The sequence below is a fragment of the Triturus cristatus genome, chromosome 10 (genome assembly GCF_964204655.1).
Source record: "Triturus cristatus chromosome 10, aTriCri1.1, whole genome shotgun sequence".
Classification (NCBI taxonomy): Eukaryota; Metazoa; Chordata; class Amphibia; order Caudata; family Salamandridae; genus Triturus; species Triturus cristatus.
The window spans coordinates 62,553,221-62,574,924 of NC_140593.1; the positions used below are offsets into that span (position 1 = coordinate 62,553,221).

General features: G+C 44.7%; 1 protein-coding gene across 1 annotated transcript in view; it reads right to left on the reverse strand.

Annotated features, from left to right (window-relative positions):
• Positions 1-5,354: 5,354 nt before the first annotated feature.
• The window catches only part of LOC146788834 (vomeronasal type-2 receptor 116-like), a 163,970-nt gene continuing 147,620 nt past the window's right edge, over positions 5,355-21,704 (reverse strand). The window contains exon 5 of the mRNA XM_085630978.1: positions 5,355-6,271. Within this exon, the coding sequence (XP_085487104.1) occupies positions 5,355-6,271 (917 nt within the window). The remainder of the gene's footprint in view (positions 6,272-21,704) is intronic.

The following is a 21,704-nucleotide window of genomic DNA, read 5'->3' on the forward strand; positions in this document are numbered from 1 at the left end:
TTTGCAGCAACTAGTGACAGTTCTGAAAATTGTTACACAATCTATCCCCTGAAGGATACACATCTTCCTTTTATGTTTTAGTGTCGCTTCTAGGTCATCCAGAATCTGCACCAGAGACAACATTTGACTTCTAGTGGTTGATGAACAAGTGGAATTGACATTGAAGTCCAACTGAGCCTGTTGTGCAGAGCATTCCTTTATCAACCTGTTGCCCAGGTAGGGACAGATGTAGAACTTTTCCCACCTAAGGTGAGCGGCCAATTACAGCCATGCACTTTGAGAAAGTCATTGCAGCTGAAGGGAAGGGATTTGCAGCCTCGCATTAATAATAGGACTGGTTTCCATGAATCGTAGAATCTTTCATTCAGATGGTTCAGACAGGTTCACCATCTATGGTGGTTCTCTACATACCCACAGCAAGAAGTCCATCAGATTGCAGACTAAGAAGTGCAAAGGGACCCAGGAATTGAGACAACATTCCTGCATCCCTCAAGACCTCCTCAACAGTTCTCTGATTTAGGGAAGAGTTGAAGAACCCTACATCACAATGCATTAACTGTACACAAACTAGGTACCTTTAGAATCACTCATTGACTTTATGCTTGTCTTTGACCCCGTACAGTACCCGGCTGCCTTTTGGCTTGGCTCCCACTATAGAATACTACGTATATATATACATGCATTCTTTGTTTTGCTGTCACTGGTTTGTGAAAAAAGCATCCTGTAGATGCACAGAACACATCCAATCGCCCGTCATATGCTGTGGATATCTCTGATGCAAAACTAGCATTCTGAATTTTTTTTCCTGATCCGTTTGTCGGCTTGTCCCAGATCAAGGATCAGCCGGAATGCCTCTTTGTGTTTGTCTTGGGAGCAAAAAATGTCTGGCATAGATTCGTTTTCCATTTTAAGATGAAGGAACTGGTTCTATATCATGTTTATGGAGCAGTGTGTGTACCTCCTTTCTTAAAAGTGACAACGGATGTCTTAGAGTTGGTTTTAGAGGAACTGATGAGAAATACTTCCCTAATTAGTATCAGTGCTGCTGTTGCCCTCTTCATCGACTGGTTCCGCAATGGTACTGGGCTAGCTGCTTCTGTTGCTGTCATTGAGTCTGAGGATACAAGGACCATTGAAGGGATTGAATCCTAGGCTGGTACCTATTATGTCTGTGTCTGAAATGAAAGCAGTAACATTTCTCCTTTATACCACTGCCATAGCATTTCCTGCTCTTTCTTCATACACTCTATCTGCTTATCCACATGAGGTCCTAAAAGGACTGCCATGGAAAAGGGGAGATTTATTTTTCTGAGTCTAGATTGGTGTGGTTAACTTCAGCCAGGACGACTAAAGAAATGTGAGATGCTGTGACAAAACTCTGAGATAGCACAAACTGCAGAAGCAATAGTCCCAATTATTTGAAGACTATCTGGCCTTCCTGTACTACCTTCAAAATGTCCTGTTTTCTATCTTTTGGCAAGTCGTCTGCAAAGGTAGTAAGTGATTCTTAAAGAGCTCAGTCATATTGCCCCAACAAAGCTGATTCGCTAGCTGTTATGAAAGCTACAGCCACAGAATCATTCACTTCACTTCCTATAGCATCAACCCTCTGACTTTCTCCATCTGGTGGATCTGATGAGACCGACATGCATGTTCTCTTCTTCTGCCCTGGCTATAAATTTGCCAGACGGCGTTGGCTCATACCATTATGTAGAAACATGGGCTGTACACAGTGTTTGGAGGCGTATAGAATTGCAAGATCTAACACACATCCCCCTATAGTCTTTGGTGTGTCCCGTTTTCTTAATTCTAGGTGGCACAGGAGTAGGGCTTTTTTTTAGCACATCTCTATAATTGTAAAAAATGTACTTTGCACTCTTGACATTTTTAGTCTTAAAATTTTAACATCTTTTATCTGGTTTTAACCATTTTTGTTTTTAACTGGTGTAAATATATTGGATAAACAAAAAAACATTTCTTTTGGAAATACCATGTAATACGCCATCAATGAATTGTTAAGATTTGTCTATCAATGCTATACTTGTATATGAATTTTTACTTTTTATGGCCTTTTATGACTGAAGTAAAGTTGTTGAAATGGAAATGGATCTAATTTCAGGAGAAGAAGGGTCTCTCTTTCTTACAGTCAAGACTATCACTTAGTCTGTCTTAGGCTCTTATTTCAAATAAATTGGTCCTGCTCCAAAGGTCTGTATTTATTGAGAAGCCTTGTAGTAGCAGACCTGATTGTAGCTGGAGTCAGGGACTCTTCTTAAGCTAACTCTGCAAAACCTGAGGCCAATGTTACGATGGGTCAAATGAAAGCTTGTGGTTGGAAAGTATCAACTATTATTGAGGCAGCCTATCTGGGGGCCTCCATTTATATTTTCAGCTTCATGGCCCCTTTTATTAGGACATCTTGAAAAGTCATGCAATCATCCATGGAAAACATTCTTATAGAAGACGCTGATAGAGATGTTTGTGTGTAGAACGCATTGTTTTATAAACAGAGTCTCTGGCTCAGCTCTACAAGGTTTGCTTTCTGCTTTTGACTATCTGGACTATATGTGTTCTTAATGACCTCATGCTAATACGATAACCGCACCAAGCCCCTCATCTCCTCTGATTGCAGCTGGGAGAAAGTAACAGAGGCCTAATGGATTGCCACCCTCATCACCACCCAGCCCGTCACCACTAGCAAACTGGAACAGGCATGCAGACTGTTGCTGAGGTAGACATGACTCGTGGAGCATATAGTTCGTGGTGAATAACCACACTGGAGGTGTGAGGAGAGGAGGCGCTCAGGCTTCTATAGTAAACGAGCACATGCCATAGAACAAGATAACAATGTGTAACACAAGAGTAGAGCACTCCTTCTGCACCTTACAGAAATACTCCCTGGTGGGAACTCCATTATAGTCACTGAGCTTCAGTGTAGTTATGAGAAACTTGAACAAGTTTTGTCACACTGAAACACAATAATACACAATACCTGGACAATAGTTGTCACATTGTGAGGCGATGATGAGTTGACTTGTCACTGGCTTTGATCTTCACCCCAATGTCATCTTGAGAGAGCAAAGTGGGCAGTGATTGCAATCAAATGTGGGTCTTCAGTATCATCAAGCACGGACTCCGCTTCTGTAATGCTGGCCAACTCGTCTTCAAATAAATGCTGCAGCACCACAATGGGACCAGCTTTGGGGACAGAGCTTTTAATCAGTTCCTTAAACATTGTGGCAGATGGTGCATCCCCTTGGACAGCCATTTCAAGCTGACCAGGCAACAGCCTCTCATTCTTTTGTAACATAATAAAACAATTCTAGAATTACCAATAAAATCTGACGCACATCCCCTCCCAATATTATGCAGTTACTAGCAGACCTCCTATTCAAGTAATAATAATAATTCAAGACAGTGTTCACCCTATCTTATCAGATAATCTAAGAGAAAGCACCTGTGCAGGATCCGGGACTGTGTTAACCTCAAGAACATATGAAGCAATGTGCCCAGATAGCAGACAGCAAATAAATCAGCCTAGTTGATTGAATAAGCCTTAAATCAAGAAGGGACTTGAGCCCTGAAACCATGACGTTTTATCTACTAATAAAGTGAAATGTAGAAGCCAAAATAAATTGTCAAAATCCACACTATGTCAATTATTTACATGAGATTCAGTCAAATGCAGCAAAGAGAATGACATGAAGTAAAATCTTAGAGTAAACTCTCTAAAGTCAGGGAAAACCAGACCTAGCTCACATCCAAAAACAACTCTTGGTGTAGCAAATTTCACAATGAAAATTACATTGTCAGCATAAGGTGTTTGTGTCATTACGCACAATTGGCAAATAGCATACAACATGTAATGCAGTATGATTTAACACCATCCCACACAACCCCTAGTTGAATATTACCTAATGCAATCAGATTTCTCAGTACACATCAAGTTAAACTTAACACTTACAATCTCAAAATAAGAAAGTGGGCCACAGTAGTGCAGACAGTAGGAGCCTTGGAATGTAGTAAAGTCTTCCTCTAGGCTTCTTTAAGAACAGCATGTCAACACAGAGGAGAAATGAAAATGTACATCATGGCTGCTTTCGAATTCAAAATGGAGTTTATGTCTAGTTTGCACCTAGTTTTGACAAGTACAGGAAAATACACAGTGTGTTTTAGCACAAAAATATATTGATAGACACAAATTTAAATAATTTGAAATCCTCTCTCTCAGCTGTAAAGCTTTTATTGCTAGAATGCTAAGCTGATAAAGTATTCCCTCAAGGATCACATGTTCAAGGCAGTAGAATTGTGATTTGCACAGTACAAAGCTATTTGTATGTAAATGAAGTACTGTGAAAGTACCCCAGTACAACATTACACTTTTTTTGCTTGTTCTTCATTGGGCTCTAGTGGATTTTCTAGCACAAAGTTGAATGCAGAATATTGGCCTGCAAAAATATCAAGTCAGGATGGGGTATGCAACTGTATTGTCAAGGCAAGTCTAGATTTAGGATCATATTTACAAAGATCTCACACAGCTCAGGGTGTCACCTTTCTGTGCTACACTGCGTGATGGGGAAAGGGCAGAAATGCACCGTACTTAACACTATACGGCTCATTCCTGTTATTTCCCAGTGCCCAGTGCTGGTGCACAATGTGCTGCCTGGTGCCAATGCAGGCACCCTTGAACCATGGTGCGAGGGTGCCTGCGTTGTAAGCAGGATTGTATTTGTACAGAAACGGACACCTTCCTGCCCAAAAGCGATCCCCTGAGGTAATTTACCTTTTTCTGTGTGTGCTGCAGAATGAAGCACAGATAAAAAGAGGGAGTAACAAGGAGAAATACTGATATTTCTGCTTGTTACGCCTCATATGGGAAGGTGTAGCATTCTGACACATTCCCAGGTCTACCAGTAATGATAAATATGGGAATAGTTCAGAATCAATGAGTGGATGCCAGGGAACACCCATGCTCCACCCATGGAGTGCCTTCCCAGGGCTGAGTAGCACAATGCAGCGATTTTCACTGCGTTGTGTTTCTCTCGATTTATCAAGCCACTCAGAGCAACACAAGGTAGCCTTGCGTGACTTGATGAATCAGAGGTTTTCCATCCCCCTTGGGCCCCCTTGCATGGCGCAGGGCCACACAAAGCCGACCTAAATAAGCCCCTTAATATGTTTACCTCCACACCGATGTGCCTTGGTGATCTATATGTTGTCAAGATAAATGCATGTGAAGTTAAGAATATTAAATGTAAACACAAACTTATATATACCTACATTGAAGAGACCGTGCTATCCAATATTCTGCACTTGGTATTGTTGCAGGTCAATAATTGTCACTCAGTATTGTGCTATAAGTCTCCGGTGTGTACTGCTTTTCCCATTAGATAGTCCTTGGCGTTCAGCTCAGGCCTAAGGAGGATGATGTAGAGTTTAGGGATGAAGATACAGCCTAGCAGTCCAGAGCTGGAAGTAAGGATGGCGAAGATCTCCACGGCCACCATGTACCTGCCCTTGGTGCTCAGGTATGCTGGGATGAAGGAGACCCAGACACTACAGAACACCAGCATGCTGAAGGTGATAAACTGGGCCTCATTAAACGTAGCCGGTAACTTTCTAGCTATGGAGGCGACAACAAAGCTCAGAAAAGCCAATAATCCCACATAACCAACCACAGCAAAAAATGCAGCAACAGAACCTTCGTTACACTGTAAGATCATCTTCCCAGTTTCTGATTTGGTGTCAGTGTCTGGAAATGGAGCAGACAGAAGAAGCCACACAGTGCAGATCACCACCTCACCAAGTGAGCAGCCAAGCATTGCAGAGATGGACAATCGAGGGCCCACCCACTTTCTGAGTTTACTGCCCGGCTTTGTGGCATTGAAGGCGATGATAACTGTGAGAGTTTTTGCTAAAACTGAAGAAACAGCAATAGTGAAAATGATCCCAAAGGCAGTTTGACGGAGGTGACAGGAAGTCTTTGAAGGGCGTCCAATAAACAAAAAAGAGCAGAGGAAGCACAGCATGAGGGAGAGGAGGAGAATGTAGCTGAGATCCCGATTATTGGCTCTCACCAGAGGCGTGTTGCTGTATTTAATAAAGATTCCCAGCACTCCAGCAGTGAGGAGGGAGAACAAACTTGTAATGGAGGTTAAGGCAACTCCCAGCGGATCCTCATAGGACAGAAAATCCACTATCCGTGGAATGCAGGAATCTCTCTTCTGATTGGACCACTGGTCTTCAGGGCATGATAGGCAGTTTGGCATATCTGCATGAAAATAATGTTGTTCAGTATTACAGAAGATGTTTTCAAGTAGGGAAAAATTATATAGATGAATGGAATGTGACACAGTGATGGTATTATGACCTGTCCTATGGCTAGCGATGCACCTGTAGGTGGGTGTACTGTCTGTGCAACATACACACTGGGCCTTGCAACTCATTAACAAAAACACATTGACCAAGCATCTCCATAGAGGCTGCCGGGAGAACAGTCTGAGGAAGAACTGACAGCTTGCGGTGGTCACTCCCCAACCCTTGAGCGTGTTAGAAAATCCTTCACAAACCTAGGAATAGTACCAGAAAAGTTTTGAAGTTACTGGCTGGCAGCTCCTTGCTAAGGCGGAGGAGCATGTCCCCACTGCTCATGGACCAGTGTAAACCAAAAAATAAAATGATAATAACTGAAGTTATTATCATTTCAATTTTGGTATTTTCAGGCAAGGGTGTGGTTTCGCTCCCCTGAGGTCGGGTAGGAGGAGTGGTTGTGCACTCTGTAAAGTGTGCATGAATGTTTGACCGGCCCTCTCGGGACGGCTAAACATTCATGAGCACTTTGCATGTTAGCCATGCAGACTGCAATACAGCCTGCATGCAGAAAATGGCCAGGCCCCCATTCCCTAGCTAAGCGCCAAACCACGGAGCTCAGACCAATCACAATGCTGCATTGCAGCGTTGTGATTGGCTCAGGGGAGTCTGAGTGCTTACCAATCACAACGCTGCATTGCAGTGTTGTGATTGGCTGTGGTGAGCCTGGGTGCTTCCCGGTTCCCAGAAGAGGCTCACTTGATGTGGGAGATACATCGGCAAGGTTTTTTTTTTAAAATTAAAAAACCCCAACTGCCACACCACCCCCATACCTTACCAGCCGCCACTGGCTGTAGAATGTGCGTACACTAGAACCCCTAGCGAACACTCTTCCTGACTACATAAAAGTATGCATGAGTGTGCAATGGTCTGTAATGGGGGCATGCACACAGGCAACAGTAAGGTTCTCTTTTTCACAGAGGCATGTCCTCAAGCAATAAAATTGTACCCAGATTTGAATGTTTGTAATAGAAGTTTACATCTGTCTTTAGAGAAGGGATCATGGAGCTGCACCTGTAACGTCAGTCCGGCCCCTGCTTGCAAAAAGTCTCCATAGTGGATTTTCAGTGGTGCTGCTGGTTTAGAAATGCTGCCCCTTCTGCTACACAATGTGACTATGCCAGTTTTTCAATCTAATCTCCTGACCTTATATACGCCTCATAAACATCAAGGCCCCTCCACTGCAGTACATACCCAATCTTGAAATGACTCCTCTCCCTATTCTTGAACCCCAATACCTCAATGCGCATCTCTCTTTTGCTTGAAATAACATTTTCACTATAAACATTCAAACCCTAAATAGATAAATATCTTACTATAAACCACAAAAGTCTAATATGTTTGGAGACTGAAGAAATGAGCAGAGGAAAACTTAGATTTTTTCCAATGTGTTAAATTTTTACTAAAATACAAGTGAACGTTATAAACCTTAACAACAGTGTAATTTCTTTACACCTCTATCCAAGCAAAGTAGGCCCAACACACATAGATGGGCACACATTGGATTTCTGGGAGAAAGTGCCATCTTTCTTGCATGGTATGCCCCCACTTTTTGCTGAATTGCTGATGTACTTTGACTGAGTGTGCCCTGGGTTTCTGCCAATCAGGTGCCCAGGGCCTGTGTTCCTTCCCTAAAACTGCATTGAAGCCTAAACCCAATTGGCATCTCTGACCACATGTCAGCCGCTGGTAAATGGTACCCTAGGTACCCAGGGCCCTGTGACCAGAGAAGGCCCCTAAGGGCTGCAGCACTTATTGTGCCAACCTTAGAGGCCCTGTGCCCTCACACACACACTGCCCTTGCAGACTGAGTGTCTTGGTGCAGAACAAAATAGAGAGTCGACATGACACACATCTCTGTGTGCCATGCCCAAAAAACACACTGCCCTGGCATACCTCAGTCACCCCTCTAGCTGGGTGGCGTATGCCAGTGGTGTGGGTACAGATGCATGAGCCCTGTACCCCTACAGTACCCAGATCCATTCCTGGGCACTGTAAGTGCAGTGCTGCCATTAAGAGTATATGGTACTGGGAGATCGTCATCACGAGCTCCACAGCATCATGATGGCTACACTGAAGACTGAGAAGTTTGATATCAAACTTCTCAGCACATTAAACCCACACTGATGCCAGGGTGGGATTTAATGTAAAATGCACGACAGAGGGCAACTTAGAGTTGCCCCCTGAAACTAACCAACAACCCGTGTCCTGACTGAGAGGCTGCATAGGCTGCAACCAAACAGACATGTTGCTGGCCCCTTAGGTAGAGAGCCATCCGCTCTTGTGGGTCTGCAACAATGCACATCCTGGACGAGGTGCTAGGCCTCCTCCCCCAGGATGGTCAGGGGAAGCTTCAAAGGCATGCCGCCTTTGTGAGCTTCTCCAGGTTACTCGCTGTACTCAGTAACTGGCCACCACCGGTTCTGACCCCCACTCTGGCGGGAAGATCGTCGGGAAAACCCAAGTGAGGAAAGGGGGTGTGCCAGCCTCTGCCAAGCCCACCACTCAGGTGGGGGAGGCGAGGTGAGGCATCTTGAGGATGGGGAGCCCTACCCAATCAGGACTAGGCTCCTGCCCCCCTCCCACTGGAGAGTGGCAGGATAGGGGGTGTACCCACCCCAGGGAAGGGACCCATTGGTCCCTGACCTTCACCTACCTGTAACGCCCTTAAATTTAGTATTTAGGGGCACCCTGAACCTTCCTTCCTCTGATCCCGATTCCGAAACAAGACGAACAAGAAGAAAGAAGACCTGCAGTGCAGCTGCTAACAAGAGGACAACACCAACTGACTTGGCCCCAGCCCTACAGGTCTGTCGATCCTCAAACCTGCTCCTGTTAAACTCCGGCATCTCCAGTGGTCTCCAACCTCAAAAACCCTGGAGGACCTGACTGCCTTGCTCCTCTAAAAGACTGGGACTCCCACGAGCAGTGGGTCTGCTCAAACAAGCAACAACCCCTGGTGCCAAGCCAGGAACCGCGAATCCAGCACACTCTGCACCCGCCGAGCCCGGCCTGTGCCTGAGTGGACAAAGACCACGAGGACGTCCCCCCGGCGACTGTGACCAAGAATCCAGCACACAAGGACCCTCCTCGACGCTCCTGACGACGCCTGCAGCCTCAACTCCAGGGACTCCCCCAACCGCGACCAGGAGAGGGTACGATTTCCCGATACCAAAAGACACCCCTGCACCTGGCGCCCTGCGGTCCCCTGTGCCCAACTTCTGGGTGCCTACCTAACCTACAGCTTCCTAACTTACCTCTCGAAGTAGTGGTCGCACCTGAAGAATCTCCGTCACCGGGCTTGCAGTCTTTGTTTGTCTTGCAGCTTTCCCATTGAAATACATTGAGCGCCCGACGTCTCAAAAGCAGCCTGCACCCAGCCGCTCAAGTGCCCCTGGAAGTGCAGCATCTGTTCTATTTTATTTCCCCAGTGACCAGGAGCTCAGCTTCCACAGCCGCGTGTCCTGCCTGCAAGTAGCCACCAACCAAAGGCCCCCTGCCCGCCATAGGCTAACATTGGGCCTACTCTCTCTGCACCCGGCTGCCCCTGTGCCGCTGAGGGTGTAACAACTGTACCTACCTGACCCTGGGAGACCCCTGAGTCTATCCCCTGAACCTTAACTCTGCCAGTCGAGTACTTACCTGAAAGCCGATAACTCACTTTTCCTCCATAGGGTAACATTGACTGGTTTTCACTTGGAATTTCTTCAAAGTGTCGAATTTTGAAACTTTGAAATTTTCACTAAAAATCACCCGATCAACGAAAACGAAATTACTCACCTGTTATCAGAAGAGATCCCAGTGCTGGCTCTTTGTGCCCAGCACTGACCCTACAAAGCAATTACAACTGTGATTTTCCGATAACAAAACTTTCCTCCATAGGATAACATTGCCTGTTTTTCTTTCCTCTTCTAAGTGTCGATTTTTGAAACATACAAATATTCCTTGCAGTGTAACAAAAACGATTTCTTTCAACTGTTTACAGGAGATGCACCAGGGCTGAAGGCAGGATCCAGCCCTGAGTAAGAAAAACCTATGCAAAGTAATTAATATTGCCTTTACTTAAAAATTCCCATTGAGCTGAATGTTATGATTGTGTTTAACCTGTGTTGCCTATTGCAACAACTGTAACTATTGCATTTAAAAGTCTATTGCTATTTGAAAGTATTTCACTAAAGCATCTCATTCTGAGAAAGTATTTTGATACCTACTTGTGGTTCTAAAATAAAACAACAATATATTTTTATATACAAAACAATTGGCCTAGAGTTCAGTTCTTGAGTGTGTGAGACCATTTGCTGACTGAGTGTGTACAACAAATGCTTTACACTGTCCTCTTATACTGCCTTACTGCTCAACCAAGCTACCACTTTAGAGAGTAAGGTTATATCTAACTTTAGCCTCTGCCAAACGTCTGGGGACTGAGGACTCTGTGCACACTGAACCGTACTTTGGTGCAGTATATACAGAGCCACTTTCTTACAATCTCCTATTCACAAACTCTGCTAACCTATAGGTGGAATCACCCATGCCTCAGAATTGGACAGACCCTTTCGCTATCAATTTTCATCTCCATTTGGGAGAATCTCTGGACCTCAGGACCGTAGCACCTAGAAAGGTCAGACAATGGAGAGAGGTGTCTCCAGAACTTTACTTCACATTTTACTGTTTTCCTCCTTACCGCTCACAGAGATATTAATCTTGCTCTCTAGGATTTTGAGGAAGTATTTACCCAGGCATTCGAAATCATCGCTCCCAAAACACATAGTCAAAACTTAGGAAGCCAAGTCTCCCTGGTTCTCAGAAAAAGCAGTCTGTAGGAAGTTGGAACGCAAGTGGCAAACCACTAAAACCAATTTCTTCCGAAGTGTTTAAATATTTGAATTGCAAAAGATCTTGATTTGACACATGTTGTGGACTTGGGCCTATCCATTAGCCACAAAGGTGGGATGCTCTGTTCTGACCGGTGTACCAAAAAGGCTCCCTTCATAAGGGAGTGTTTGCGGCATCCTCTGAATTTATTGTGCAAATTAATGTATGGTTGTCTTGAGTAGCTTGGGCCAAGTCTCCCGTGGAGGAAATCTAAAGGGGCAGGGAATGTGGAGTCAACACACAGGAAGTGTAGTTGTTCTCTTCAATTTCTTAATGATGTATACTTGATGTTGACTACATGGCTGTTATATTTGTGGAGACTTTTCTAAAGGACATATCGACAGTATTAGTAGGCCCACCGGGCTCTTTCGGATCAGTTTTCGATGGACTGTGGCTTGACGTGGACTAACAAGCAATTGAGGGGATCTGTTATCTGGTCCATGAGCTCCAGGATAGGTGGCCAGCCGGTGGCTGGGACACATGGTTTCTTGACCTTGTGTAATGCTTGTTTCATCGGTCCTGAAGAGGCCAAAAATATTTGGCCGAAATGCATCGACATTTCTTTTAAGAAGTCTCCACAAAAGAAAAGCAGCTGTGTATTCAACATCAAGTACACATCATTAGGAAATTGAAGAGAACAACTACACTTCCTGTATATGTACTAATATAAGGGACTATCTTCAATTGTGTTTGTGCGTAAAATCTATTGTTGCAGGGATTCTGCTTATGCACAGAACTATGCGCAGGAAACCAGGACCTCAGAGAATTGTGGTGTACCAGAAACTCCCCTCAGAACTAAGAACCCCTATCCGACTAGCTTAGTGTCACATTCATTATCCGAGATTTAGCTTGGCGGTCCCAATGTATAGACAACCCAGAACAAGTGACTTAGATACTCTCAGGAGTGGTGGGAATCCGAAATACCCGTTGGTAGCTATATATCAGTCCACAACAGAATAACAAAGACACGGCAAAGTTTAAAGAGTTTTATTTTATAAACCTTGCGTCCTAAGATGCAGTACTTTGGCTAACACAAGCAGACAAATGGTTAGGATCAGCACCATCAGCATTGTTACAATACCATAGAAAATAAAAGGAGCAATAATAATAATAATGACCGTGGAACACAACCACCCTCCTTTCTCTAGCAACTAGTAAGGTATTATTAGACTTATAGAAGGTCTCTTAGGCTTGCATGGGGGACCCCATACCTTATAGATCAGCTTAGTGGAATCACATCACAGGATCAGCTAGGCTCTCTCTGCAACAGCTCTTCGTTTTGAATGTAATAGAAAACATGCTGCTCTGTAATATTAAAGGGCTCGTCTTTCAGGTATTGGCAGCTGTATGTATGTTATGGCTAAGAAGTAGTACGATCAACCTGAACACAACAACCTGCCCCGTCTAGTGACCCAGACTCGTTCCTTACACGGTGTACAGACCAAGGTCACTGCTCGCTGTTAAGGATGTTAAACAACAGACGGTTCTCATGTGAAGCAAAGTCGAGTCAGCAGTTCTCGAATGAATAACATGTAACAACAGTGTCGCGTGCAAAAGCAGCAGAAGCAGCAAGCTGGCTTTCTAACAGCCATCGAGGTTATGCTAACTTAGCGTTGTACATAGGGCGTGGTTAACCCACACTACATCCCCCTTTGATCAGACTACTAACCACTAGGGGCGCACTTATCAAGAATGCAGAGTTCAAGTTAGAAAGAACGGAACCAAGGGCATGAACTATAAGCCAAATATAAGGTAAGTGTAAGTTCGAAAAGAAAAAAATAGAAAAATAGAAAAAAGATGTCGTCAGGTGGAAAAAAAACATGAAAGAAATGGGGAAAAACGACACCGATCGATACATCAAGGGTCGATCAAGATAAAAAGTCAATCCATAAAAGTATAGGCACAATAAGTTGCAACAGCCTCCAAGAGGAAATCATTGGAGCGTTCCGCAAAAGTATCTGCCATCCAGTTTAACAAGGGAAAGGAACACACGTGTTCACTCACAATCGGAGCCTCCAGCACCACACGGGGACAACAGGAAGGTTCCTCGATATAACTTCGTTCCAGAAAGTCAATCGCAGCCTCTTCGATGGCCCAATTACCAAGGACACCATGTGCCGCACCCAAGGCCATAAACCCAACACCAGAACATTCATACTCATGAGCCGTTAAGGGGCCCATCAGTTGACCAAAATCCGGTACAGGTGACGCCGAGGTTGAAAGGCACAAATCCTGAGCCCACTGGAATGGACAATCCAGGCAGTGAAAGACGGGTTGCACACAAGTAAAGAAGGGAAACCGGAAGGATAATCCATACGCGACACTTAAAGTCGCCAGAGGCAACGTGCCATAGTATTCAAGCATCCGGTTGCGCAGATCAAACATCCGGGGCATGTTGTCTCTGTACGCAAGTTGCGCAGCCATTGCGTAGGACGCAAACCAGCAAAAGTATTCCAGCAATAAGGGCAAGAAGCAAAGGAAGACCACCAAAGACGCTGGAAAAAATAGAATGAAAAAATGCGGGAATCACACCAAAAATAGTCTGAAAGGAGGTCACGAGGCCGGAGCCTACCAGTTTAAAAAAAATGAACTATGCCGGTCGTAGACGAGGCATTAAAGATTGTCTGTATCAATGTTCCAAAATGGAAGGGGAGGTCAGTATTCAAAAGCGCCTGCACCTCCGTGCAGGTGTTTGCCACGTGAAGAAGAAAGGTTTCACAGGAAGAAGTTAAAGCGACCTCCCTTTGAGACAAAAGAGCCCTTATTCTGCTCATCTGGTTGAACTCTGCGCTCAAGGTTGGAATCGAAGGCCAGATAGAAACATCGAGCCGGCCATGCGGGGGTGGGAAAAGGACATTATTACAGCAAACTACACACTGTGAAACAGTGACTATGTACGGAATGCCCTTTAGCATCCCACAGCAATTTTCATTATTTAGAAGCAAATAACTACCGTTAGCAAGCAGTGTGAATGAAGGGGTTATAACTGGTACAGGTACACCTTTCAAAACGCAAGCTAAATTAGGAGCGTGTACATTGCCATCACCATGTAATTGTATGTGTCTACACACCACAGAATGATCAGGCGCAGAAGTGCATTCCTCACCCTTCAGATAAACCTCAGTGCCCTCCCGCATGCATCTATATGTAAACGGGAGCGACCAAACTTCGTGCAGGAACGCACTACCAAGTTGTTCATACCTGCCAAGAGCATAATGTTTCATGCATGAACTAAACTTAAAAAGCGAAAAAGGTAAAGTGATTACGCCGTGGATAAGCCACGTGGCCGAATTTAACTCGGCAATAGAGTAAGGCAAAGGTTCTAATTTCTCAATGTGCAGTAATGAATAAGTGGCATCCTTCATAGACATAAACTGTTGCTTTGCAGTTAAATTAAAAGGGAGGAACAAAGAGGAAACATTCATGTAATCCCATGGGACTTTCCCTGCCTTTAACGTTTGCAAAGTCCATGCAAATTGCATAACAGAACGCAACTGATTCTGGCCATTGTACAACACAGACAAATCATCCTGCACAATATCTACGACAGATGAAACAATATTATCTAAAGTGTAAATTCTAGAAGACAAGGTATTTATACTATTATCAATCACAGCCAACACTTTTTCCATATTGGCCTGGTCAATAGCACGTAATCTGGAGGCAGCCTCAATTTGCGACAATTTCCAAACTTCGTTGTAAATAGCATATACCCATCTTTTGGACCTGCCTACTGCAGGACCTCTAATAAAATCATTTAAATCAATTTTGTCGTCTAAACGTGACAAATGAAGCTTAACAGACGCTAATGTGGAATGTTGCAGCCATGACTGGCATAACTTACCCACAGAGTAGGTAGTTACAGTGTGTGATGATTCAAAACGAGGATCTACCCTGACTTGAGTGTACCCAGGTTCCAGTGCTAAAAATCGACGTTGACAAGAATCTGAACCAGTTTGCCAAACCAACCAACCCTCAGGATTAAATGCCGAAACATTAAAGGTGGTGTTGGAAAGAAGGGACTGAAACTTGGTAAGGGAAATATCTGTGTAATTACCCCAGCCGGGATAAGCACCCAGATCCGGGATTGTGGGGGAATTCATTCTTTTAGACGTAGACAAGCCAAAACAAGTCGTCTGAAAAATAGATGAATTTAAAAATAAAATATGGTTAGGGATAAGACAGGCATGATGCAAAGCTTCTGTCCCCTGAACCTGCCACGGTTTAGTACCCCAAACCGATTTAAGATCGATAGTAGCTTTCCATAGCTCATAGCCTCCGACCGCCAATTCGTCCATAAAGGACTTGGAATATAATAATTTGGTATGTGTCAACCTTACCTTTGAGGCGATTTCAGGTGCCATCTTAAAATAAAAGGAGGCTGGTTTTGACACACTAAAATCCGAAAAGTATGTGAACTTGTTCACTAACGTCGCAGAACTGCCCTGATGAGGGGCCGGACAATGGGCCCGATTCACAAAACTAACTTAAGACAAAATCCTAAACTTACTACCATTTTGGTATTCACAGAAGGCACTTACTCATTTTGGTATTCACAGAAGGCACTTACTCATTTCGGTATTCACAGAAGTTAGGAGTCCTAACTTTAGGACTCCTAAATGCCTTCTGTGAATACTGAAAGTCTTAAAGTTAGGATTTCTCTCAGTTTAGTAGTAGTATAGTTAGGACTCCTAACTTTAGGACTCCTAAATGCCTTCTGTGAATACCGAAAGTCTTAAAGTTAGGATTTTTCTCAGTTTAGTAGTAGTATAGTTAGGACTCCTAACTTTAGGACTCCTAAATGCCTTCTGTGAATACCGAAAGTCTTAAAATTAGGATTTTTCTCAATTTAGATGTCGTAAAGTTAGGACTCCTAACTTTAGGACACCTAAATGCCTTCTGTGAATACCGAAAGTCTTAAAATTAGGATTTTTCTCAATTTAGTAGTAGTAAAGTTAGGACTCCTAACTTTAGGACTCCTAAATGCCTTCTGTGAATACCGAAAGTCTTAAAATTAGGATTTTTCTCAGTTTAGTAGTAGTAAAGTTAGGAGTCCTAACTTTAGGACTCCTAAATTTTAAGACTTTCGGTATTCACAGAAGGCATTTAGGAGTCCTAAAGTTAGGACTACTAAATTCTGTGAATACCGAAATGAGTAAGTGTCTTCTGTGAATACCAAAATGAGTAAGTGCCTTCTGTGAATACGAAAATGGTAGTAAGTTTAGGATTTTGTCTTAAGTTAGTTCTGTGAATCGGGCCCAATGTTCCCACTGTGTGTAATTAACAAAATTTCGAAAGGTATTTTCTCTGTGTAGGAAATGTGTGCCATAATGTTGATAACAAAATTGTTCACCATAATTAGCAGAATTTAAATATAAATCCTCAGCATCAAATGCAGCATAATATTTCAGATCAGAAAATACTGCTTCTATGGCGTGTACATCCCAATCATCAGATCTAATATTCTGTTTAACTACATCACCCATAGAAACACGAAATACATTAGGCACATTAATCACTTCCGTAGGTCCATGAATTTGAAATTTAACAGCATCCCAAGCGATCCCATCACGCACAGGCCAGGCAGTAATGTGCACAAAAGTCTGGTCCCTTTTCATAATGTGTGACGAGGAATGGGGGGCCAAAGTTCCAGCAATGGATTCAATCGAAGATCGCTCATTCAGGTAGTGTCCATTTATAATTTTAAAAAACACTACCACAAAGCCAATTGTCATGAACAATAAAATACAGATTAGCACCAGCCAGATGTAAGTCCATGGTGCCACTAAAAAATGTCTCTTGAACCAGGCAAAAAATATAGCAATTTTGGAAGGGGCAGTGGAAGTCATTGATTCAGTGTCAAAGGAAGAACGGGACTGGTCAATCCCTGTTGAATGCAATAGAGGCAACGGGACATTTGCAGGATAAGCATACTCAGGATCATCAGACAAACCACCATCAACAGGCGGTAAAAGAGGGGAAGCAACAGCATGCATCTCAACGGCAACCTCAGGCATGATGGTCAAGGGCGGCATCACAACAGAATTTCGCAGAATGGAAGGGCACGAAACTGAAGGTGTCATACTATGAAGTATCGGCCATTCGCTGTAGCTTGACATTGTCAATCGAGATGTACCTGTTTTCCTTGCGACCAGGAAGTGGTGGTAAAATGACAGTACGTGTACCCTGGACTCCAAGCACCAGGACTGGTGCACGATAAGAGGGGCCAAACTCTTTTTTGTTCTCCACCTTCTCACGGACCAGATCACCAACTCGAGGTAGCCAGCCGACTACCAGAATCTGGAGCTCAGCTTCGCATGTAGAGGGTACGTGTTCCTTCGCCAGAGTGTCTCTTGCTTCTTGTAGATTCTGCAATACAGCACAGTGATCATCTAAGTCAAAAGGCGCGGCAGCCGCCGCCATGTCTAGACCCTCAAGGTCCGGAACAAACATTCTTACTCCAAAGAGCATCATGTATGGGGTCCGCCCACCCAGAGACCTTCTAGGGAGATTATTAAGTGCATGTTGCACGTCATACAAGTGGGTCAGCCAGCTTCGGCCTGTACTTAGTACCCTTGCTGTCAAAGATTGCTTTAGGTCACGGTTCATTCGCTCCACAACACTATTGCCCTCAGGCCGGTAATGAGACGAAAATTTGACTTGGACCCCCAAACTTCTCATGGCTTCTTTGTAAGCCCTAGAGGCAAACGCAGGGCCCTGGTCAGAATGAAGGGTACCACATGCAAAACTCCCAATAAAGACACGCAAATCCTTGATGACCGTCCGGGCATCAGTACTCCTTTGCGGCCACACCCACAGAAAACGTGTGCACGAATCCACTGCAACCAAGATGTACTTGTACGCAGTATCAGAGGAAAAAGGACCGCAGTGATCTAAATAAACACACGCAAGTGGTTGATTAGATATAAACAGCTTCGTTTGTGGTGGACGCGCGACAGTAGAAGGTTTAATCTGCTGGCAAATGTCACATAAAAGGACATAAGCTCGCGTTTGTTTGTACAAACCGTACCACCAGTAACGTTGCTGCAAAAGAGATACAGTTGCCGAAACGCCGGCGTGCGCAGACGCAACACCTTTGTGGGCAGCTGTAATCAGAGATGGTCTGCAGTCCGCGTTGGGAATCAATCTGTCACCAACGTCGTTAATCCTCACTAACGGGACGTTATCAGGACTTAAACGATAATGGTAGCGGGAAGGGAATCCTTTCGGAAAGCCCGTCCCTGTCTCGGACGCAGCAATAGCTGCCAAGATGTCATCATCAATCCTAGTTTTGGATCTCGTAACTGCTGCTACTAAATATGTCGCCACTGCGGTTTTTGCTGCCTCGTCAGCCAAACTGTTACCGACAGCATGGACACCAACACGTTGGTGACCAAGAGTGTGAATTACATTCACGAGTGGCAGGCCTTCTTTAAGTTCTGCCACTCGAACCCAAAGCGTTTTGTGCTTTACTGTGCTACCTTTCGAATCACGAAAATCATTCTGACTCCAAAAGTGTAAATTCTCGTTGTATGATTAAACACAATAAAACGAGTCACTCACTATAAGAGTGGTGACCCGAGGATCAGCAAACTCCAGTGCAAGCACCAGCCCTTTCAGCTCTGCCAACTGCGCGGTACAATCACCCAATGACTGCGTATGCACGACATCAGACTGGAACTCACCGTTCACGAAAGTACCTACTACGATTGCGCAGGCCGCTGAATAGGCGTGCTTTGATCCAGTTGCGGGTTGCGCAGACCCATCAGTGTATATGACACAATGGTACTCCTCGAGCGGGCGCAAAGTCAGAGGAGCCGGATGAACAAATTCATACTCCAAGAACTCCTGTGTCTGTAATGCCGCGTCAAAGATATATGTGACATCCGGCGAAGTCAAGGAGGTTGCCCATTGTATCCACCTTGGATGCAAAGCCTTAGAATTAGGTACACTGGCTTTAGTAACCGCCTCAAGGGCAGGGTACGGTGTTACCACCAGCATGTGCTTCCCCTGTGATAGCGCTCGCTCTTTCAAGATCGCCATCTGAACTGCTGTCAGTACTTTCTCGACAGCGGAGAAGCGCAGCTCAGCCGAAGTGTACAGATGAGATTTGTATGCAATGGGGACTGTGTCTCCCTCATTGAACGTCAAGTAGGTGGAACCCACTGCACCCGGTACGATTCTAATGACCAGGTTTGTGTGGTTATCACGAGTTTGTAAAAACTTCGAAGCTAGAAGATCAGACTGCAATGATTGCAATGCAGCCGAATGCTCAGGCAGCCAGCAAGATTTGGTAAAAGTAGGTTGTACCAAGGCATAAGGCGACTTGATACGCTGGGCATAATCAGGAATGTAGGTACGACCGAAATTCAGAAAACCCAGGAAAGATTGTAATTTCTTCAGTGTCGAAGGAGTACTGAGGCGTGCGCATTTCTCAAGGAATTGCGGAGCCAAGCCTCGACCCTCATAATTGAGTTCGTACCCCAAAAACAACACTGTGAACTCGGCAATGTGGGACTTGGCAAAGTTGAACTTGTAACCATAGTCTGCAAACATAGTAATTATGTTATCCACACGAGCAAGGTGTGGAAGCAACTCGTCGTCCGTTAGGTAGATGTCATCTACATACGAATATGCTTCCTGGTCAATCATCTCCAAAAGTGAGACCACACGAGCAGCAAAGACCCCGGGGCTGTTTTTATAGCCCATTGGGAGCCTTTTGAACCATTTTTGTTTGCCACCCAAGGTAAACGCCGTCCACTCATAGCTATGAGGAGACAGGTTATGGCTATAAAAGCCATTAGAGATGTCAAGAGTAGTTTTAAAATGTTTTCTCACAAGACTATCGACGAGAGCCGAACTGTGTGTATTCTGTACCGCACATGTCCGGCAGTGTGAATTTAAGTGCCGGTAATCCAAAACTAGGCGGTACGATCCGTCAGGCTTCGTCACAGTGAATAAAGGATTATTCATGGGTGACACACATGTTTCAATTACTCCCTGATATTCCAATTGCTCAAGGATGGACGCGACGTGAGATCGGGCTTCGCGACGCATGGGGTATTGGGGTTGTGGCTGGGGTTCTGACCGCAACGGAATCTTATGATTGGGAGAACATTTGTCCCATCCAACCTGAGTACGGTACAACGCAGGCGCAAGCACCTGCGCCCACTCCCCGGCTAACCTGTTAGAATGTTCCAATGGCACAGTGTGCCCAAAGGAAGGGAGGATTACCACCTCCCCTCTAGGAGCCTCCAACATGAAAGCTGGGGGCCAATCTGCTCTGCCAAAAGTATATCATAGGTGGAGGTTAGATGATCCCAAAATACCACTTTAATTTTACGTTGTATGTCACCCTCAATTAAAAGGGTAATTTTAAACATTCTTTCAGGGGGAGCTACGCGAGTATAAGCAGTTTCAACACTTACAAATGTATCAGTTGCTGTCGCCGCCAGAAACGGACGCAGCGCTTGTCGCACTATTGTAACTTCCGCCGCGCTGTCTATCAGCGTTAGCGCCCATGTCTGGTTCAGAAGCTGTGTCCGTACCATCTGAGGCATATATCGCAGTTAGAGCAGCAACCTTCTTTTGAAACGGGGGTCTCTGACGTGCAGACTCGTCCTGTTTGCCTTTACCGTCAGTCTGACGGGGCTGCTCACGACCTTGAGCACCCTTTCCCTTTCCACGATCTCCGCCACCGGATTGATAAGCCGATGTTTCCTGTGAAGAAAGAGGAGAGCGTAGTTCAGGAACCTGAAATCTATCAGGTGACTTTATATTAGAACGAACGTGCAAATCATAAGTGCGTTCACTTTGTGTCTGCACCGGTGATGCAGAACGAGACCTCCATTTTTCTTGCTGCTTCCCCTGTTTCTTAGCTCGCCAACTTTGTTTCGGAAAGTTAGGCTTTTCGTCTTTTGTAGACGAACTCACTTTAGGCTGCTGTGCTGCAGTCGGAATGATCACGGTGGGTTTCACACCCAAGGCGCTACGACCCACCATTCTGTAGGCTTTCGCTATAATTTTAGCGAACTCCTTTGGCCTGTCGCCCGGATCCACAAGTGCCATCATATTGCACACCTGGAATTGCATGGCATCTCCTTTGAGGTTGCCCATAACCATGGAACAAACCACATCGAAGCTATCGACAAGCCTCAATCCCAACTCAATTGCTGCCTCGGCACCATGATTCTCTTGGACCTTCTTGATGACCGAGGGCAGTGCAGACATAGACGGAGTGCCGTAGCACTTCGCATAGGTCGCAGCAAAGACCTTGCCCCAATTGTCACAGTCGACAATATCCGGGACTAGGTCCTTAGGTAATGTGATAGTGAGGATCCTGTGTTTATCCACAGGAGAAGTATTGGGAAACACGGCTTCAAATTGATCAAATTTTTCAGCAAGCCAGTAAGGGAATTCATCCCTATTTTGGGGGCGCTTGCCGACAACCGAATTAACCATAA